General features: G+C 38.1%; 1 protein-coding gene across 9 annotated transcripts in view; it reads left to right on the forward strand.

The window, feature by feature from the left end:
• Positions 1-16,648, forward strand: part of HNRNPR (heterogeneous nuclear ribonucleoprotein R) — a 38,903-nt gene extending 22,255 nt beyond the window's left edge. For 7 of the 9 annotated variants that reach the window (XM_084788297.1, XM_084788296.1, XM_084788291.1 and 4 more), the window contains 4 exons: positions 1,444-1,659; positions 7,557-7,706; positions 10,932-11,053; positions 11,178-16,648. In XM_084788297.1, coding sequence (XP_084644423.1) covers positions 1,444-1,659; positions 7,557-7,706; positions 10,932-11,053; positions 11,178-11,784 — 1,095 coding nt within the window. In that variant the 3' untranslated portion in view covers positions 11,785-16,648. The remainder of the gene's footprint in view (positions 1-1,443; positions 1,660-7,556; positions 7,707-10,931; positions 11,054-11,177) is intronic. The other 2 variants (XM_084788294.1, XM_084788298.1) reach the window with 2 other exon arrangements.
• The last annotated feature ends 218 nt before the right edge of the window (positions 16,649-16,866 follow it).

Below are 16,866 nucleotides of genomic sequence, written 5' to 3' on the forward strand. Positions count from 1 at the left end.
GTATACAGCATACAAAGAACAGTGTGTTCCAAAAGATTAATATACCAAGTGTCCAAGTCAAGAAGTAACCTGTTGCTGGGCGTGGTGGTGCACGCCTTTAATCCCAGCACTCAGGAGGCAGAGGCAGGTGGATCTCTGATTGCAAGGCAAGCCTGTTTTACAGAGTGAGTTTCAAGACAGCCAAAGCTATACACAGAGAAACCTTATCTTGAAAAACAAACAAAAAGTAACTTGTTATATTAAAGTAACTGATAGAAAGCTAATGTTTGTTAAAAGGTAATGAAATGTAGTTATATGAGATAAAGTAGGCAGGGCTCTCTTAGACTACGTAAGAAATTTTATGTTATTGCATGCAGAACTAGAAGATGTTTGGAGGTCTTAAGCATGAAATGATAGATTTTTTTGTCTTTACAGAATGCTTTTTCTATTGCTCTGTGGATATGGACTTAGAGCTGTCATCAGGATTAGTAGTAGGTTCAAGAGAAGCATGGATGGGGTAATAGTGAGATTGGGAAAAAGTAAATGTGTTGGATTTGGACAGTAGAGATGAAATAGAGGGAAAAAAATGAAGAATTGTCATTTTCTGGTTTGAGGACTTAGCTGATGTATAACTTGTTTATTATATAGGAAAGCCTAGGGAAAAATATACTTTGGGTGTAGTAGCACTGTTTTGGTCTTTTGAAGTTTGTCCAAGACATTTTAAGTAGCTCATGTACACGGATCACAGAGAAATCTAGCCTGGGGGGGGCGGGGGAAGAAACATTTGTTTATAAGAGTATAGAAAACTGGGCGGTGGTGGCCCACGCCTTTAATCCCAGCACTTGGGAGGCAGAGACAGGTGGATCTCTGTGAGTTCATCAAGGTCAGCCTAGTCTACAGTGCAAGTCCAAGACAACCAAGGTTACACAGAGAAACTCTGTCTTGAAAAACAAACAAACAAACAAAAAAGTATAGAAAGGACTTAAGGTTAGTTCACTTGACCTAGAGAGGACATACATAGAGGGACAACGGAAAGGATAAAGGTTTGAGGGGATAGACTCAAATTATTATTAATAATTTTTGTTCATGAAACAATAGTAGCTATGAAGTTGAGTATAAAAGGAGGGGTTGTTTGTTTGTTTTTGGGTTTGTAGTTGTTGAAGTTAGTTCTCTTGCATTTATTGTAATGATATGAGTCTTATGGTCCTGATAATGTCTGATTATGAGGTCGAGTTTTGTTAACTGGGAAACTTCATAGTAGTTGGACCTACTTAGAGAATTTAAAAATCAATAGAAAGCACATACTGCTGTCCCAAACTCTGCATCAAATAATGCTGATCTGATGTTTACTATTGTGAGGCTTCTTCAATTATTTTTTTTTTTTTTGCTCATTGGCAAGTGGATTTAGGTCTGCCTAATCGCTAGACGTGTGGTGGATGCTTTTGGCTTATATATCTGGCTGTTGGTTTAACAGAGGGTTTGGTGGACGTTATTCTCTATCATCAACCCGATGACAAAAAGAAGAATCGGGGGTTCTGCTTCCTTGAATATGAGGATCACAAGTCAGCAGCACAAGCCAGACGCCGGCTGATGAGTGGAAAAGTAAAAGTGTGGGGAAATGTAGTTACAGTTGAATGGGCTGACCCCGTGGAAGAACCAGATCCCGAAGTCATGGCTAAGGTAAATACAGTGACCTGGGGCTGGGAGAACTCAAAGCTGGAACTTTGTGATTGTAAATACAAATTGTAGCTCTTTACTGTAATAGAAGAGCAAAAAGAAGCTGATGGAACACTAATGTAGTAGCCTGTCTTAGTAGCATCTGCTTATTTAATTTCCTCCAGATCAGATGTGTCAAAAGAAATCCAATTTCTTTACATATGTATTTCATACACACTGAGCGTTAAAAATACAAAACACCATTAAAAATACAAAACATTGGCCAATAAGATATATATTTTTTCTATTTTGGATAGTTTGCCTACATAGCTCAGACTGACCTGGAACTCACTGTGTAGCCCAGGATGGCCTCTTAGAATCTTACTGCTCCAGAATCCTGAGTGCTGGTAGTATCGGTTTGGACTGGCTCATGCTATGACTTTTTGTTTTTTTGATATTTATTTCACATACAGTGTTCTGCCTGCACACCAGAAGAGGGCACCACTTCTCATTATAGATGTTTGTCACCTACCATGTGGTTGCTGGGAGTTCTTAACCTTTGAGCCATTTCTCTAGCCCTTACGCTATGACTTTTATTATATGGCTTTGAATTATATTTTATTTAGATTTATAGTTAACTTATTTTAATATATCTAGCTTCTTTTAGAGTATTGTCCCCATAAAAAGGACAAAAGATTGCCATGCTTGCTGATACTTAGTAGTGGCAAAATTGACTTTACAATATCTACAGAGGGCGGGCCCTCAGGCTCCTCATTGTCAAGGTCTTTTCTTTGGCGTCCTGGTTCTTTTCAGTCCTGAGACTGAAGGGATTCCATCTGTTGTTTGCAGTGAGTTTGTGTACTTCACTTACGGCTTTTCTCTCAGGGATGCAACTTTACCAATGACCATAAATTAATGATAGGATTCTTCATGACAGAAAGGTTTTTGAGCTTTTTATTGCAGATTTTAAAGAGGCATATGCTCGCTCTAGCTGGTTTGGAGTACTCTGGTTTATGTTAGTAAGGTGTAGTATCTTTGTACACACAGGCATTTTTGGGTTGAACAGAGGTGATCCACTGAGAAGAACCTGAGAGGCTCTGAGGAGTTCTGCTTCCTGCTTTTTGTCTCACATTCCCTGAGTGTCCAACCAAAGGACTAGGACTCTGAAGAGCCCTGGGTCTTTATTTCATTTCAGTCTCCATTGTTTATTCTAGTACATAGTGGCAGGACCTTGGATGTCGTCTGTTTTATTTGCTACACAACAGCTCTGACTACCTGGAAGACAAAGCATAGTCTCTGCTGCTTTTTAAAAAAAAAATATCTAAAACTTAAAAAGGGGTACTATATACCCTGGAAAAGTAAAATTCCCCAGAGATCTCAAGGTGGAACTAGTAAATTTGCTTTATCAGTCACTTTTCACTTAATCTTGCTAACCTTTCAAGTGGAAGCTCAAAAATAGAAAATGTGGCAAGTTTTGTTTCATTAAAAAAAAATTTATTACATATACAGTGCTCTTGCCTGCATGTACATCTGCAGGCCAGAGGAGGGCATCAAATCACATTATAGAAGGTTGTGAGCCACCATGTGGGTGGGCTGGGAATTGAACTCAGGGCCTCGGGAAGTACTCTTAACCTCTGAGCCATCTCTCCAGCCCCTTGTTTCAATTTTTGAGACAGGTTTTCTCTGTGTAACATCTCTCAGCTGTCCTGGAGCTTGGTTTGTAGGACCAGGGTGTCCTTGAACTCAGAGATGGCCTGTATCTGCCTCCCAAGTTCTGGGACTAAAGATGTGTACCAACATGGCAGAAAATGGCAAGATTTTAATCTCATGACTGTTGTTTTCTGGTTCAAAATAGGGTTCAGTTGGAAGAGCACTTGGCCATTGTACACAAGAAGGCTTGTCTCCATGTCCAGTACCAAATAAAACTTGGCCTGGTGGTACTATACTTGCTAGGTTAGGACAATAAGATCAGAAGTTTAGCCGGGCGGTGATGGTGCACGCCTTTAATTTCAGCACTTGGGAGGCAGAGGCAGGTGGATTTCTGTGAGGTCGAGGCCAGCCTGGACTACAGAGCCAGTTTCAGAACAGCCAGAGCTGTTACACAGAGAAACCCTGCTCGAAAAGCCAAAAAAAAAAAAAAAAAAAAAAAAGAAAGAAAGAAAGTTAAGGCTGGGGCTGGAGAGATGGCTCAGTGGTTAAGAGCACCGCCTACTCTTCCAAATGTCCTGAGTTCAATTTCCAGCAACCATGTGGTGGCTCACTACCATCTATAATGTAATCTGATGCCCTCTTCTGGAGTGCAGGTGTTGGCCGAGCACTGTATATATAATAATAAATTAATTAATTAAAAAAAAAGTTTAAGGCTGTTGTTAGCTACATAGCTGGTTTTGAGACATTGTTTTAAACAAAAGGAAAAGCCCTCAAATCCATGAAAACAAGATTTCAGAGGGTCAAGGAGGATTCTGTAAATTTGAAAGTGAATAAAATTGACACCTTAGTTGCTCTCACACTTTGTGTTGGTAAAGCTTCTGCTCTGTTTGCCCTTTGGCAAATTGAGTCAGTTTTATACTCAACTGAAGCCTAAAACCTAAGTGTAACTCTCAGGTGCCCTTTTCCTTACTAAATATTTAAATTATATTCTTGCAGTGCTGCAGTTCAAACCCAAGACCTTGTAGTGCTTAGCAAATGCCGTACAAATGAAACACACTCCAGAACTTTTGAACATTGTAAAGTACAATTCTGCACTTGTTTATATCTTGTTTTGATGTTGTGGATCAAACCCACAGCCTCATACATGTGAGGCCGACACTGTCACCGAGCTAGTTACACTTGCGTTCCAGAAGGTGAATAAGCCGCTGGAAGCCTGTCTAGTTTAGAGGTCAGTCTGCCAGCATGCGGAATTTATTTCTTTCTTTTTTAATTTTGTTTTGTTGTTGAGAGAGGTTTTCTCTTTGTAGTCGTGTCCTGGAACTCGTTCGATAGATTAGGCTGGCTTCTAACTCACAGATTCACACCATGTCCCCCACTCTTTCCCCAAAAGAAGTATTGGGACTAAAGGTGTATGCTACTATGCCTAGACTCAAATCTTTGTGAATCATACAGCTCTTTTTCTGAGGCAACAGCTTGTTTAGTAGGTATGCTAAATTTTTTGAATAACTTTTTTTTTTAATTATCAGGTTTATTTTCATTCATCTTACTGGCCGCCCATGACCCTCTGTCCTTCCCAGCCGTGTCCTCACTAAGGCGTGGAGCTGGAGTTTGTTTAAATAGCTTAATTCTGTGTAAAAAAATTACACAGAAAATTATACGCAAATCTACTTTATATCCCTACCATCGTGGCTCCCATGACTCCTATAAGGCAGTTTTGTTTTGTTTTTTGTTTGTTTGGGTTTTTTGTTGTTGTTTTTTTGGTTTTGGTTTTTCGAGACAGGGTTTCTCTGTGTAGCCTTGGCTGTTCTGGACTCACTTTGTAGATCAGGCTGGCCTCAAACTCAAGCGATCCACCTGCCTCTGCCTCCTGGGTGCTGGGATTAAAGGCGTGCGCCACCACGCCTGGCCGGCAGTTTTTGTTTTTGTTTTTTGAGTCAGGCTTTCTCTGTGTAACCCTGGCTATCCTGGAGTCACTTTGTAGACAAGGCTAGCCTCGAATTTACAAAGATCCGCCTGCCTCTGCCTCCCTAGTGCTGGGATTAAAGGCGTGCGCCATCATGCCCAGCTCTCTGTAAGGCAGTTTTAATAATCTGTGGATTACTCTTTTAGAATTTTCTTAGACAAGATATAACATTATTATCTATAACACTAAAAAGTTACATGATGCTGCCAGTTAAATGTCATGGTGGTTATGTCTCTGGACTATATGTTGTATCTCAGCTTCAGAGATGTGAAGAGTCGGGAAAGAATGCTCTTTTTGTTTTTGTTTCGTTTTGTTTTTCAAGACAGGGTTTCTCTGTGTAGCCTTGACTGTCCTGGATTCGATTTGTAGACCAGACTGGCCTGGAACTCTCTGTGATCCACCTGCCTCTGCCTCTCATGTGCTGGGACAAAAATGCTCTTTTTGTACCCGTATAGATCCTGGCTCTCTGTCAGCTCATAGACTTCCTCTTTTTTTTTTTTTTCCCAGAGCTAAGACAACCTAGGGCCTTGAGATCTAGTAAGCGCTTTCTCGCTGAGCTAAATCCCCAACCCTCTTCTTACTTTTTGATGTTCATAGCATACTTAGCTCTAGATGGGCACTGGACTGTTTATAATCTTCAATACTAGTACAGTAAGTAAGCTTGTACCGTGTGTGTTGTAGAGGGCAAATACATTGTAGGTTAGACACTTAGGAAGTCCGAAGGGTAAATCAAGATAAGATAGTCCCATGCTTTCCTCTGTAGCAGATGTACCTCAAACTAGACAAAACAGATTTTAATTCTTTATTTTTATATATAGGAGTGCTTTATCTGCAGCCAAAAGAAGGCATCATATCCCAATATAGATGGCTGTGAGCTACCATGTGGTTGCTGGGAGTTGAACTCAGGACCTCTGGAGGAGCCGACAGAGCTCTTAACCATTGAGCCATCTTTCCAGCCCCCAAACTTACATTTTGCTCACTGCTGCTAGTAGTTTGTTTCTATTACTAAGTTTGTGCTTGAGTGTTTAATATATGAGGAGTTACTTGTATTTCTTTATGAATTATGTAGTCAGGAGTTTTGCCTATTTTTCTTAGTTTCTTATGCCCTGATGCTTCACTGTGTTGGAAGTTGCAAGTTTTTTATATTTGTCTTTTGTCTTCTGACTTTGTTGATGATAGCTTTTCCATATACCACTGTTCTCATTACATAGTATTATTCCTTCATTTGGGTTCTAGATGTTTAGCGATAAGTTGCTTCCCACCAGTACTTAAAAAATGTTATTTCATCTCCTGTGCATTGGTGTTTGCCTGTCCATATGTGTGAGGGTGTCAGATCCTCTAGAACTAGAGCTACAGACAGCTGTGAGCTGCCATGTGGGTGCTGGGGACTGAGTCAGGGTCCTCTGGAGGAGCAGCTGGTGCTTCTAATCACTAAGCCATCTCCCAGCCCCAGTACTTTTTAAAATTTGTGTGAAACTTTAAAATTTTAGTCCCTTTTTTTTTTTTTTTTTTTTTTTTTTGGTTTTTCGAGACAGGGTTTCTCTGTGTAGCCTTGACTGTCCTGGACTCGCTCTGTAGACCAGGCTGGCCTCGAACTCACAGCGATCCGCCTGCCTCTGCCTCCCGAGTGCTGGGATTAAAGGCGTGCGCCACCACGCCCGGCTTCTTTTTTTTTTTTTTGAAATTATAATATCATTTCCTCCTTCTCTCCCACCAATACTCTATAAAGAAATTACCCTTGTATTCCTCTAATATACAGCCCCACATTACTTTTTTACACTTTTGATTTGTTTGGTGTTTATCTTGGTGTATGGTGTGAAAAATATACTTTGTTTTTTTAATCCATCAATGCTTCTTTTATAAGTGATTTACGCATTGTAGATTGTTTCAAAATTTTGTTCTTTCTCTCCAGCCCAAGTAGGTTGTTTCTTGTGTAGCTTTTATGTGAATATCCACAGTTGTAAGGGTTAAACAGACTTGTTTTGAGGAGTACTTTGGAGCTGTGATAAGTTTGTGAATTAACAGTGATAATTATGTTTTGGTGCCTGATAGTGGTAGCTGTTCTGTTGGGAGAGAAGGCAGGAGCCAATAGTTTATTTAACTTGACTTTTAAAAAAGCCTTAGTAAAGTAGTAGCTAAAGTGAGAATGAATCATTTAATGTTTCTCAGACTTCTCATGACTGCATTTTTAAACTTGCTGGTTTAGAGAAGAAAAGCCGAAAGCCTACACTATGAAGACAAGAAGTAGTTTTTTAAAAATTCAAACTAAAAATTTTAAATGCCAATTTTGTGTATTTATTTCCATTAGGTGAAGGTTTTATTTGTGAGAAATTTGGCTACTACGGTGACAGAAGAAATACTAGAAAAGTCATTTTCTGAATTTGGAAAACTGGAGAGAGTGAAGAAGTTAAAAGATTATGCATTTGTTCATTTCGAAGATAGAGGAGCTGCTGTTAAGGTAGGAATCTTGGGTTTGGTTTTGTTTGTTTGTTTGTTTGTTTCTCCTTGTCAGTTTCCTTTTTTTTTTTTTTTTTTTTTCGAGGACTCGCTTTGTAGAGCAGGCTGGCCTCGAATTCACAGCGATTCATGCCTGTCTTTCCCTATTGAGTGCTGGGATTAAAGGCGTGCACCTCTACTCCTGGCTAGTTTTCTTTATTCCTAAAAGATTTTGTTTATTTAATGTATATGAGTATTCTGTCTGCATGTACACCTGCAGGCCAGAAGAGGGCACTAGATCCCATCATAGATGGTTGTGAGCGATCATGTGGTTTCTGGGAATTGAACACAGGACCTCTGCAAGGACAGCTAGTGCTCTTAACCACTGAGCCATCTCTCCAACCCTTCCTTGCTATGATTTCAAACTTGGTAGACACGTAAAGTAACTTTAGTTTAAGATTTTTTAATAATGTGTGTGTGTGTCAGAGCATGTGCACATGTGAGTGTGCAGGTACTTAGAGAAGTCCAGAATTCCCTGAAGCTGGAGGTACAGGTGGGTGTGAGTACCCAATGTGGGAAGCAAACTCAGGTCCTCTGGAGGCACATTGCCATCTCCTAACCTGAGCCATCACTCCAGCCACATAAAGTAGCTTGTTTGTTTGTTTTTGAGACAAGGATTTCTCTGTGTAGTGTTGGCTGTCCTGGACTTGCTTTATAGACCAGGCTGGCTCCTTCTCATTCTCTGACTCAGTCTGTCTTCACTCTGCAACCTGTCTCTCTGTTATTGTCCCAGTAAACTGCCTCCTCTCTCTTCATTCTCTGCATTGTCTCTTAAGTAGCTTCTGTTTCCTCTTCTTGTGAGAGTTGGACATATTCTATTCTGTCATTTCTTTCTCTAATTTGTCACCTTTTCTACCACTCATTTTTTTAAAAGATTTATTTATTTTATTTATTGCATATGAGTGCTTTATCTGCAGAAGAGTTATCAAATTACATTATAGATGGTTGTGAGCCACTATGTGGCTGCTGGGAATTGAACTCAGGACCTCTGGAAGAGCAGGTGGCGCTCTTAACCACTGAGCCATCTCTCCAGCCCCTTCTACCACTCATTTGACATCACTTTCAAACATAGGTGCTTCCTTCAACAAAATAACTTTACCTTCATTGTTTGAGAGTAAAGGCATGTACCACACCGCACCTAGACCTATGCTTTTCTTTACCTGAAATTCCTCTATACCAGGCTAGCCTTGAACTCAGATCTGCTTGCCTCTGTTTCCAGGATTAAAGGTGTGTTTGAATTTCACCTTTGGACCTAGAAGGTCTTTGGACGTGATCTTTTTGCCAGAACAGCCATTCTCAGAATTAAAATTCTTCTCTATTGCCTAAGCTGCTGCTTTGAAGTAGGATTAGAGAATCCTGATGTGCAGGGTTTTGTTAGCTTTCTTGTGTTTGAACACTGGTGATCGAACCCCAGGAACCCCAGCGTAGTAAGACATTAGCTCTGTCTCTTGTTGATCACTTCGTTTTCTGCTGAGGTCTATTGAAGTACTGATTATAAAATTCATAGCTTAGCCTGGTGGTGGTGGTGGTGGCGGCAGCGCACGCCTTTAATCCCAGCACTCATGAGGCAGAGGCAGGTGGATCTCTGAGTTAGAGAGTGAGATCCAGTACAGCAAGGGTTACACAGAGAAACCCTGTCTTGGAAACAAAAAATATTCCGAGTGCTGGGATTAAAGGCGTGCGCCACCACTGCCTGGCCCTTCTTACTTTTCTAATGATATAGAGCACACTTGATAAATTCATATAATACTTTATAGATACTTTTGACATGGTACTAAATAATTGAGTGGGTTAGTAGGAAGTATTTGCAAGAACTTGTAGGATGGTTTGCAAAAGAAGCCTGTGAAATAATAAACTTTGTAATCTGGGGATTGGGAAGTTGGGATGATCAGAATAGATAGAGCAGTAGGTGTCCCCCCAGGCCCCCTCGAAATCATCATGTTTCTTTGTGTTGTGCTGGGCATCAAACTGCTCAGACATGCTAGGCAAATGTTTTACCACCTAGGTTACAAGACCTAACGCAGGAAGACAACAGGTTGCTTTAGTTGAAGCAGTCCTGTAACTCATTGATAGACTCTGCATAGTGTGTTCAAGACTTCTGGGTTTGATAGCCCACACTTTTTTTTTTTAAAGTGTTTTCCTCAGCTTTTAGGAGTCAGAGGCAGGTGGCTCTCTATGACTTTGTGGCCAGCCTCTTGTGTAGAGCTTCAGGCCAGCCGTGGAAACTGTGTCTTTTAATGAGGAAAAACAGTTTTTGCTTTCTTAGTGTTTGCTTTTTCTGTGCTCTGCTTTTAGTTTGGACACAGTAAGTTCTATGTTAGATGGGAAGGAAAGCTCACATCCTTGAAAATGTTGGGTCAAGACTTGATACTGAATGTCATATCTTTATTGATAGCTGAAGAGTTAGCTTTTGGTTGATTTGTATTGCAGATGTTTTCCCAGGAGAGGATTGTTTGAGAATTTGCAATTATGGAGTTTGGCTAAATTCCACCTTTAAAAAAAAAAAAAAAAAAAGAATACCTTTTAGATTAATTATTTCATGTGTATGGTGTGTGTGTGTGTGTGTGTGTGTGTGTGTACACACACCATATGTGTACCTGGTGCCCTCAAGAGTTTACAAGAGCAGTATCAGATCCCCAAGAATCGGAGTTGAGGATGGTTGTGAGCCACCATGTCAGTGCTGGGAACTGAACCTGTGTCTTACAAGAGCAATAAGTGCTCTTTACTGCTGAGCCATCTTTTACCTCCTGAAATTATAATAGGAAGACATTGTTTCTTATTGTCAGCAGTAATTTATGTATGAAACATAAGGTGAAGGAAAGAGTTCTTTCTAGCTAGGCTACTCTTATAAGTTAAAATAATTACTCTTTTAAATGATAGGTTAAAATGCTTACTAAAATACAATGATGTTCATGATTTCTCAAGACTTTTTTCTTTAATTTTATGTGCATAGTTTTTTGCTTACATGTATGTCTGCACTGTGTACATGAGTAGTGCCCAAGGAGACTAGAAGAAGGTGTCACATTCCTGGAACTGGTGGTGTAGGTGCCGTGTGGGTGCTGGGAGTTGAGCCTGGAGTTCTCTGAAGGAGCAGCCAATGCCCTTAACTACTGAGCCAGGTCTCTACTTCCCCAGTTATGTTTTAAAATACTGTTTCTTATACAGTAAATTTACTTTTATAATTTAGGCTATGGATGAAATGAATGGAAAAGAAATAGAAGGGGAAGAAATTGAAATTGTCTTAGCTAAGCCACCAGACAAGAAAAGGAAAGAACGCCAAGCTGCTAGACAGGCCTCCAGAAGCTCTGCGTGAGTTTATATTTTATTATTTGACTAAAGAAGACTTTGGTAACAGATCATATTAATAAAGTCAGGATGAATCTTGAAATAAACTGATGTGTTGTTTATTTCCTTCCTTCCTTTCAATTGCTAGGTATGAAGATTATTATTATCACCCTCCTCCTCGAATGCCACCTCCAATGAGAGGTCGAGGTCGTGGTGGAGGGAGAGGTGGATATGGCTACCCTCCAGATTATTACGGTTATGAAGACTACTATGATGATTACTATGGTTATGATTATCACGACTACCGTGGAGGCTATGAAGATCCCTACTACGGCTATGATGATGGCTATGCAGTAAGAGGAAGAGGAGGAAGGGGAGGGCGAGGTGCTCCACCACCACCAAGGGGGCGGGGAGCACCACCTCCAAGAGGTAGAGCTGGCTATTCACAGAGGGGGGCACCTTTGGGACCACCAAGAGGCTCAAGGGGTGGCAGAGGGGGTCCTGCACAACAGCAGAGAGGCCGTGGTTCTCGCGCTCGGGGCAATCGAGGGGGCAATGTAGGAGGCAAGAGAAAGGCAGATGGGTACAACCAGCCTGATTCCAAACGTCGTCAGACCACCAACCAACAGAACTGGGGTTCCCAACCCATCGCTCAGCAGCCGCTTCAGCAAGGTGGTGACTATTCTGGTAACTATGGTTACAATAATGACAACCAAGAATTTTATCAGGATACTTATGGGCAACAGTGGAAATAGACAAGTGAGGGCTTGAAAACGATACTGGCAAGATTCGATTGGCTCTAGATCTACATTCTTCAAAACAAAATTGGCGTAACTGTTTCATCTTTCAGTAGCAGTTTGCTGCCATTTGTATTCAGCTGAAGAAGTCACTATTGTGTATATACTCAAGGCTTTTTATTTTTCTTCTTTTCTAAATGCTCTTGGACGTTATTGGGCTTGCAGAGTTCCCTTATTCTGGGGGTTACAATGCTTTTATCGTTCCAGGCTTCATTTTAGCTTCAGAACAAACTGTTAAATCATGATTTTACAGAACCTTTGGTTTGGACAGTTCTGTTTTTTTGGATTTGGAATAGATTACATAGGAGTATGAAGTATGCTGTAAATAAAAGTACAAGCTAGTGCTTTGTCTCAGTAGTTTTAAGAAATTAAAGCAAACAGATTTAAGTTTCCTTGTATTGAAAATAACCTATGACTGTATGTTTTGCATTCCTAGAAGCAGGTTAACTGTGTTTTTAAATTGTTATAACTTCACACTTTTTTGAAATCTGCCCTACAAAATTTGTTTGGCTTAAACGTCAAAGCCGTGACAATTTGTTCTTTGATGTGATTGTATTTCCAATTTCTTGTTCATGTAAGATTTCAATAAAACTCAAAAATCTATTCAAAACATTACCTATTTCAAATTCAATTGTGTCCTAAAACATTATTTTATTCATAATCCTGAAGGAATACTGTTTTCAAATAGAACTGCCTATGTGAGTGATCAAATTCATGAAAAATTTCTTGTCTATTCCATCATGTATTGTGGATATTAGATTTGAGGGTTTTCTAAATTCACATATTCCAAATACCATTTCATTGATTGGTGTTCTCTCATAATCTCTTCTAATTTTTTGAAATTTTATCCTTAAAAGAAAACAAACAGACTCAAAGGTTTTTGAACAGGTATCGGATTAATTTCATTTAAGCAAAATGGAGCTGGGGAAGCAGACAACAATTTATTTTGACCCACATCCTTTCAAATCAAGGATAATTTGTGACTGAAGACCTTATTTGCTGGATAAGTAAAAATACACACAAAGAAAACTTAGTATTGTGACGTGTTTTGTACTGTGGACTAAACCAGTTTTAGTGTTCACGATCAGCACCCTGTTTTACTGATGTAGGACTGTGATTCCTATCGCCCCATAATCTTGCTTTGGGAAACAGTCATGGCTTAGAAGAGGCTTTTTAATATCAAGTGGTTATGCCTTTGGCTTTCTGCTAATAGTTTTCTTTTTAAATGTTTACCATGTCTATTGGCTATGTTTTTGTTGGCCAAGTGACAGCATTATGTATCTCCTTGTTTCTTTTAAAAATTCTCCAGAATAGCCAAGGCTACACAGAGAAACCCTGTCTTGAAAAACAAAAAAACAAAAACAAAAACATCTGATCTGTTCTAATAACTTTTTGCTAAATGAAAAGAGAAGAATGTAAATTTTCAGTATGAAAATTTTTTTCCATTTGGTGCTGGGAATTGAACCCAGGGCCTTACACAAATGCTACCATTGAGCTGCATCACTAACACCTCTAATGTTTTAAATTATAAGGCATAAGCCATTGAGGAATATTTAAAATGGACTCTCTTATTTTATTCTTTGTTCCTGTTTGGTGTCTTTTGTGATCACAGTTTTAGGTTTCAGAATCATAAGCCATTTACTTCCTTGTCAGCACAGTCAATCACATTTTTAATTTTGTGACTTCATTTTGAATTTTAAAAGTTAACATTTGCTAATGAAAGCCAAATACCTATTTCTTTTTTCAAAATTTACTCATAATAGCACAGTAATTTAACAGGCTTTATTAATAGTCTTATTTTGTAGAAGTTGGTAAAGGAATTACGTGGCCTGCTGTAGTTAACATGGGTGTTGTTTAATAAGGTTTTGATCCTAGTTTAAAATTTTTTTCTTATGCCCATGTATACTAATAAAGAGCAGATACTCTTTAAATGCTGCTTTTAAACTTTGAAAATACAATCATTTGAAACCTTGACTGTAAATTAAACTCTTAAGTACTAATTTTTTTTCATGCAAAAACAAAATATACAAGTAAAATTTTTATTGCTATTTTTCATATATATATGTTATGGGCTAGCAAGAGGGTCCAGCAAGTGCTGACAGACTTGCCTATGAGCGTGATCTCAATAACTCACATGGTAGAAGGAAAGGACAGGTCCCCAGTGCCCTCTGACTTCCATAAGTGTGCTATCACACACATACGTAATTAATTGATATTAAAATGTTTAATTAGATGTTAGTCATAAAGAAAATCATGAAAGGAAATAAAAGTGAGTCCAAAAGAGCAGTTTATTGTGCTGCCAATAATCCTACAATACAAACTAGTAAAAATAGTAAAACTCAAGTTCCGTTTCAAAATTCTTTAATTGTATATTCTATTTCAAACTTTAAGTGAGCACTTTGTTTTGTCCCTCTTACTAATTAAAAATAAATCTGCAGAGATTTTAATCTTTGCTTTATAGGTTTTACTTATTAAGAATCAGTGACCCTAAATAAAATTTAGCTTTAGAGCTTTTCCTATTTTATGTCATAGGAATTATCTCTTGTAGCGTTCAGAAAAAAGTAAACGTATTGTATTCACCTTTTCATGGAAATTGAACAAATGTCAATCAAGAGAAGTTGTAGATTTGCACTAGGGAATTTTATTTACTTGTAAGTAAATAGGCAAATTACGAGTTCTGAGGGACTCCTACCTTTCCATCTTCCCCTCCCTCTCAACCTAGTTGATGAAACTGTATTTATAAGCTTGTCAGATTAAATGAGTATTGGGAAGTAATACCTATATTGAGGTAGGCCTCTTTGTAGGTATCCTCCTGACATTAACAAGGATGTTCCTTCTCCATAATGGAATGCAAATTTTTATTTGATCACTCATTTATAGCAGTTGTTTAAATGTGTATATTTATATGAAGGTGTTCTTATTAAAACAAAAGTTCTAATAAGTTGCCAGATTTCTAATTAAATTCAGTTTTACCTGATCAAAAGATAAGGAGAATGAGTTACGGTTTTAAAGTTCCTTTTTTTAAAAAAGTACAACAGAATTGATTTTTGTTTTTCTTAGTTATTGTGGTTATTCTGCAAAAGAAAGCCCAATGCTTTCTCCTAGTTAAAGACAATTTTTTCATGGACTTTGATTGAGGATGTGAACTCTCTTACAAAGGTTAGCATACATCAAAGTAAATTATGTATTTTAAATTTTAGAAGAGAAGGGGCATACAATTCCACTCCTATCATAAAGCCTTATAAAATTATTCTTGAAACTCATTACGTCATTTGCCTCCTGCCCATTTAAATATAATCATACCTATGTTTTATTAATTGTGTATTATTTGTAAAACCAAACCCTCCCAGTAAATACTTGCTATAAGGCTGTTCCTTGTTTGTTATAAAGATTTGTAAATTTGTTAAAAGTCTGCCTTTCAAAAACAGTCTTACTGACCTGTTCTCAGGACAGTACTTGCTGTTTCCACTGCACTTTGATTATTTAGAATTTCCTAAATGAACAGTGAAGAGAAAGCCTTATAGAAAGACTGCACTGGACATATAAATGTATTTGTTTCTCTAAAATGGGAGCTTCTGTTAACTTAGGGGTAGAGTTCTGGCAGAGCCATTGGTTGGATGACTGACCTTGAAGTCAGAATAACAGATCCATGAACCAGACATGTTTACTTTGGCATTAGAAGTTTGTTGATCATGTCTTATTTTTGAAATGCAAATACAAGGCCTTAAAATACTTAAAATATTAACTCATTTAATATATTGTTCAGTAATTTAATGTTAATATTTAATTTGAAGTAGTTATTGGTACTCTTCTTTTTAAAATACGTGTTTATGTGTGTGTGTGTATACATATATATTCATTACTGTTATTATTTTGAGGTTACCAGAAGCTCTGGTTTTGTTTGGTTTTGCTTTTTTTTTTTTTTTAATTTAAATATCATTTTCAGATGTTGTCCAGAAATCTGCAAGTGTTCTTTTCCTGTTTTAACTCCTTCCTTTTATCACCTGACTATCAGGGAAGCGAGGTTGAGGCTGCCCTGCCCTGACATGTCATGATGTCGACTTGCTAGGTGGGGTTCGCTGGGGACCATAACCAGTGGAATTGTTGGTAAGAACTTTTTTTTTTCTATTTCTTTTTCTTCCTTCCTTTATTTTTTATTTTTTATTTTTTTAATTTACTAGTGGGGCATTAATTGTGGGAAAATGCTACCCATGATTTAAGGAGGCTATTATGCTGTACTTATAGAAAAAGAAGATTTTAAGTAGTATTTGTATTCTCAATAGGAACATATAATAAGATTAGTAAATCAACTGGAATGACCTACAGATATTAAGTAATGAAATGTTTCATAATTTTTCAAGCCAGATCCCTTACAATCTAGAGCATCTGTTAAAGTGATAATGATATTTTATTTTACTGTAATTTTAGTCTTTCTGGTATCATATCTATTACATTTTTATGGGATAAATTAGTTTATAAGCATTTTAATACATTTATTGCACACTAATTTTTTAGTAAAAATGTAAAGATACTGCCTAGGCTGGATGGTTTAAATAGCATGTGTGTATATATACTTATATATATTCTATAATACTTTAATATTGCAAAATTAAACCTGAAAGTTTTGGCAGTTTAATAAAATGGTAGTATTTGTTTAAAGATACCTTGATAATGGTAACTTGGGATCCAGAGGAAGTTTACATGATTAATGTCTTGAGACCTTGAATGAGAACAGAAATACAAAGGTGAGCTCATATTTAACATGTTGGAAGCACTAAGTTCAGTCCTCGGCACCCTGTCCTATATTTAAAAAAAACAAAAACCTTCACAATCCTGTCAACTCACTAGATTAATAAATACTGCTAGAATTAACACTTGAGATTACTAGAAATTCACACTCTATACCGCATGTGGTAGTGCTCACCTGTAATCCCAGCATCCAGGAGGCAGAGGCAGGTGGATCTCTGGTTTTTGAGCCCAGCCTGGGCCATAAAGCAAGTCCAAGAGAGCAGTTGCCACACAGAAAAAATATCCCGTCTT

The sequence above is a fragment of the Acomys minous genome (genome assembly GCF_964271855.1).
Source record: "Acomys minous genome assembly, chromosome: 6".
NCBI classification, from domain to species: domain Eukaryota; kingdom Metazoa; phylum Chordata; class Mammalia; order Rodentia; family Muridae; genus Acomys; species Acomys minous.